Below are 5,385 nucleotides of genomic sequence, written 5' to 3' on the forward strand. Positions count from 1 at the left end.
TAAAGTACACAAATTGCAGTATTTCTTTTGTGTGTATCCGATATCATTGTATTTTTAAAAGTAGACGTATGAGAGTTCGTAAGCACCCTTGAAAAGGGTGAAATTTGTCAACCTATTTGGGATGAGGGAAATGGATGGAAGGAAGTGGAATGAAAAACTTTCTTAAGAACATACATTTCATTCACTTGTTTGAGAGTCTAGATAGGAGGAAATAAAAAGGTCATTTACTTATCTTGAAGTTTAAATTAGAAGGAAATAAAATGAGAAAAAAAATGATTAAAACATATTACTTTCATTCCCTTATTTGGGAGCCTAATATAAGAGGGAAAGTAATGAAACTCTTATTCTATTTCCTTTCCCCTTATAAACCCATTTTTTAATCGCTACAAAATTAGGAGGAATCAAACTACATAAAATGTGTTTTACTGAATTCTCCATATACACTCCTCTTTTTTTTTCTTTTTTTTTTTTTGGTTAAATGCCTATACCCCTATTTTTATTTAAGAAAATGCATTGTACATTTTTAGACCCCTTAAAACACAACCAGATAAACCTAGTTACTTAGCCAAGTGATTACTTAGTCAAATTATCAGATCTAGGTTAACACAAATATATCATATCATTGTAAAGTGTGGAAAATAAAGAACACAACGATATGATAACCCAGGAAAACTAAACTGGTAAAAAATCTGGGGAAGATTTAAAGTAACTATCCTCAGGGTAAAACAAATCCACTATGAAAAAATTGAAGTTTACACAATAGGGACTTAGACCACTAACATCCTATTGCTATCTCGAGTAGGAAATTTACTACCACGACCATGTGACAGCTCCGAGTCCACGGACTACTTCTTTATTGGATTTCCAGCAATTACAAGCACTCTCACTTGTATATCTTTAAACTCTTGAAACAGCAACTGAATTGATCATCAAGTTCTTGACATAATCTTGATTCTTGATAACTCTAAGTGTATGTGAAGGCAACCACCTTTAGATCTCACAAAAGATTCACACACAGATCACAAAGAGCAACTCTAAAACGTGGCTAGGGTTTTCCCTTTTATACTTAAGGCAAAACATAAAACCTTACACGTCAAACGGGCTTGGATTGAGTTGGAAAATTCTGCAGAAAAACGATCTACACGAGATTCAATCGATCAAGTCTAATTCTCAATCAACCGAGGTAGGTAGATTTACACAATAAATCCTACAGTCACTCGATTCCAACTTTACATAAAAACATATACTTTGAGCAAGTCTAAACAAGACTAAAACGTTTTAATCATGGTTTGCCAACATTACAAAATGAAGTTCTAATACATTAGTTCCTAATTCCTTAGAACCTAACATGCATAATAGTAATATTGTTACAAGAGGATTATTTTTCATTCAACTATCAAATAAGATTACATTTCATTCCATTATTTTCCTTTCAAACATCCAAATAAGAGAGATAAATAGTTAATTCCTATCTATTCCTTTATATTATTTTTTATTTTATACATTCCATTCTATTCATTTTCTTTATAAACTCCCAAATATAGTAGAATGGCTAGGTTGGAACACTCATTCTTCCCTCCCTTAAAAACTTAATTTTTCATTCCCAAAATTGGAAGGAATTAAAGGAAAATGGGATGGAGTTTGATGAAATTTTGACCAAAATATTTACAATACCCATTTATATTTTCCAATTTTCTGTACTGCCCCTCTTATTAGTTTCCTCACTTTATTTAAAGATATCTCATTATTTTTTCATCTCCTTAAATTGTGTAACTCAATATCGTTATGTTACAATAAATGAGTTATACATTTAACCCATCATAATCAGTTTGTTTTTAAGTACTTTTACTTTTTTTTATAATAATAACAATAATTTCATTCTCGTGGAATTTCCAAACAAGGTTATTTTAAGTTCCATTCATTCATTTCTTTTTCTTTTTCTTTTTCTTTTTAACTTCTAATAAGATAGTTTAGTTTCACTCCACTTCAATTCATTCTATTTCATTTCATTTCTTGCTATTACTTATACTTATTCCATTCCTTTATAATTTATTCATTTCATCCCATTCCTTTATAAACTCCCAAACCAAGAGTCAAGGACTAGTGCTAAATGGTAGCTTTGATCAATTGCCGTTTTTGTTTTCTAAATTCGTTCAGCCTTTAAGCCATTTCTGTCTATTCTATTTTGATTAACACAGTCATTCGGATTTCTGGTTTACTGAATTATATACTGTCTACATAATCACATATTGTAGTTTAATTTCATTAACAGAGTCTATTCCATCAACTTCTTTCTATGCCTTTACGCTACGCTGCTGCCATTCATTATAAACCATACAAGCAGGTACTTTGTGGAGGCAAATAATAACTTTCAAACAGAGTAATTACTGTCTGTAGGTTTTCAGTATTCTAAAATTTGATTTGCCACCCAATCAAGTTTTTGCAATACTCTGCATAAATATTGATTTACAAAATTCGCAACAACGCAAATAATCTTATTTTTGTGTTACTTAAAGCATCAGTAGACTACTACCAAATAATAGTTTCGATATTATGTGAAAGAACTGTATATAAATCATGTTCTTTGAAATTTCTTTGTATATAAATCATCTCCATTCCCCAAACAATCTCTAAGCTTTTTGTTTGCCACAGTTTAATTTGGTGCCAAGCATTGATCCATGATCTAGTCTACCCCATAGCATGATATGCAGCTAATTCAACGACCACTTTTGAGGATTGAATCAGTGGTAGAGGAGGAAGGTGCAGAACCATTGCCATATGATGAAGGAATTGACAATAAGATCTCAGATGTTTCAGTACTTGTAAAGTTACTAAAACAAGCATTGTCGTAAGGTAATTCTGGCAGATCAGCATTACCATCCAAAAACTGCATCACTTGCCTCATGCTAGGCCTAGCTGCGGGCATTGAGTGTGAGCAAAGTAGGCCTAGTTTCAAAACCAATTCCATTTCCTCCATCACATAGTTACCTTCCAATCTAGGATCACTAGCATCAAGGATAGCTCCTTTTTTCCAGCACCCAAAAACCCAATCAACCAAAATTACCTCTTCAGGCAGTCGTCGATCTATAGGCCTCCTTCCACAAGCCACCTCAAGCATGAAAGCCCCAAAAGCAAACACATCAGTGCAAGTGGTTGCCCTTCCTGTTCTAGTGAGCTCTGGAGCCAAATAACCCACTGTCCCAACTACATGGGTGGTTTGAGGATTGGTACCGTGGTCGTATAATCTGGCAAGGCCAAAATCTCCAAGCCTTCCATTTAATTCAGCATCTAATAGAACATTGCTTGCTTTTACATCTCTGTGTAGAACAACCTGTTCCCACTCTTCATGGAGATAAAGAAGCCCAGAAGCTACTCCTCTAAGGATTCGAAATCGTTGAATCCAGTTAAGGTTTGGTTTTTCATTGTCATATAAGAACTTGTCAAGACTTCCATTGGGCATATAATCATAGACCAAGAGGAGTTCTCCCCTTCGCCTGCAATATCCCAGGAGTTGCACCAAGTTCCTGTGCCTTAATCTTCCCATGCTAATGATCTCAGCCACAAATTCCTTCAACCCTTGTTTGGAATCATGGGAGACTCTCTTGACTGCAATTTGTACATTAGAAGAAGGAAGTATTCCTCTATAAACTTTTCCAAAACCTCCAGATCCAAGAAGCCCTTTGTCTGAGAAACCTTTTGTTGCTTTGTAGAGATTCTTATAGATAAACCTGTGAGGACCATACTCCCTTTCCCATTCTTCACGTAGTTCTTCATATTTCTTCCTCCTTGAAATGTAAGCAGCTCCAATAATCATTATTAGCACAATCACTAGCAGTACTGCTACTAACAAAATCATGATCACTTGTCCTACTTTCACTTTTCTTTTCCTCAATCGGGGAAGTGAAGGAAGCTTGGAAACATCAAGGCTTTGTGCTTGTCCACTTTTATTAAAGCTCCATCCAAGAATATAGTGGTCACTTGTAGCTCCTCCGGTGGCTGCAGTGAAACCAATATACATAGAGTCCAAGAGAACTCTAGACAGATCAATTGGTCTTGACAGGAGAGGTTGGTCTGGTCTTGAGCTACTGGTTGGAGCTAGTGTTACATTCAGTAACTTTTCTGCCTCATCATAGTCTATCCAAAGGTGCATTGGGTTGCCACTCAAGAGGTCCAAGCTTATATTCTTCCCTTCTTTATTAGGAATGTATGATGCAGGAGCTGATTCAACTGATATCACGCCATTCACGTCAATTCCCACATGGTTTTTATTTATATCTAGTAACTCAGGATTCAGAAGAGTATCAAGCTCTATGGCTAATATGTGGTTTGCTGGAAGGCCATCATCTTTGGAATTGAAGAGTCCCAGAAACTGACTTGTTACAGCATGGGTGAAGTCCCAAGAGGGAGAGATGGTGAAGGTAAGGCCATGACCCCCCAAATTTGGTATTTGAGGAACTATTGCAAATACAAAGTTTGTGGAAAATGAAAGAGATGGGGTTAAACTGGAAGTAGAAGTTGTGTTAAATTTTAAAGGGAGTGGGTGGAAAGCATAACCAACTTGTTGGTTTGAAGTGTTGGTTAGTTGCAATAGACCATTGGGGTGGATTTTTGCAATTCCGTCTAGATGTAGATTGGCTTGATGGAAGCCATTATAGATGAAGTTCACATCTTGAGCAAATTTCAGTGGAATACTAAGTAAGTAGAGAATTATCAGAAAAGAAGGTGATGTAAGAACTGTAGCCATTTAAGAAAAGTGGGAAAAGGTGCTGGTTTTGTGGAAAAAGGTAGATTTTTAGAGGTAATTTTGAAGGATTTCAAAAAGTTTAGGTGCTGGTTTTATATAATACAGTGGGTTGTATAATATTATATTTGACTCACTGTATTTCTTATGCAAAACTCTTTGATGGGGAACGCATAATTGTATTGAACTGAATAAGAAAGAAGTAGTCATCTGGGCTTTAAACTAGACTGCTATGACCGAGCAAATTTCAATGATTTTTTTTTTCTTTGGATTCAAAAGTATAAGCCAAAATGTCAGCATCTTAGTTCCCGTAGCCATAGGGAACTAATCAATTACCCCCACAATGGGTGTAGAAAATCAACAGCAAAATATGATTCATTTTTTCTTTTTCTTTTTTACTTTCCAATTTTTTTTTTCTTTAAATGTTTCAGATCAACTTCTTATACCAATTTGATCTGTTACAAGCATTCAAAAGAATCAAAACTTAATACTTGTCAAAAAGGAATTTATTTTGACAGTGGCACTTGATAATAGATTAAATGCTTTTGAAGTGAATTCTTTTTGTGGAAATAACTTGTATAGACTGGCAACACGTTAGAGCATCCACATTGGTGGTGCTAAATAGCTATTGTATGTTTTTAGAC

The 5,385-nt window shown here is 34.9% G+C and overlaps 1 protein-coding gene across 1 annotated transcript; it reads right to left on the reverse strand.

Annotated features, from left to right (window-relative positions):
* Positions 1-2,527: 2,527 nt before the first annotated feature.
* On the reverse strand, positions 2,528-4,932 carry LOC115986450 (L-type lectin-domain containing receptor kinase IV.1-like). The gene has a single exon (XM_031109484.1). It carries the CDS (start codon positions 4,742-4,744, stop codon positions 2,717-2,719), a length of 2,028 nt encoding a protein of 675 aa, XP_030965344.1. The 5' UTR covers positions 4,745-4,932; the 3' UTR covers positions 2,528-2,716.
* Between the last annotated feature and the right edge of the window lie 453 nt (positions 4,933-5,385).

Source organism: Quercus lobata, chromosome 1 (genome assembly GCF_001633185.2).
Source record: "Quercus lobata isolate SW786 chromosome 1, ValleyOak3.0 Primary Assembly, whole genome shotgun sequence".
Taxonomy (NCBI): domain Eukaryota; kingdom Viridiplantae; phylum Streptophyta; class Magnoliopsida; order Fagales; family Fagaceae; genus Quercus; species Quercus lobata.

Bases quoted from the DNA above. Each gene is read 5' to 3' on its own strand.
- LOC115986450 (XM_031109484.1), bottom strand. From the start codon at position 4,744: ATGGCTACAGTTCTTACATCACCTTCTTTTCTGATAATTCTCTACTTA.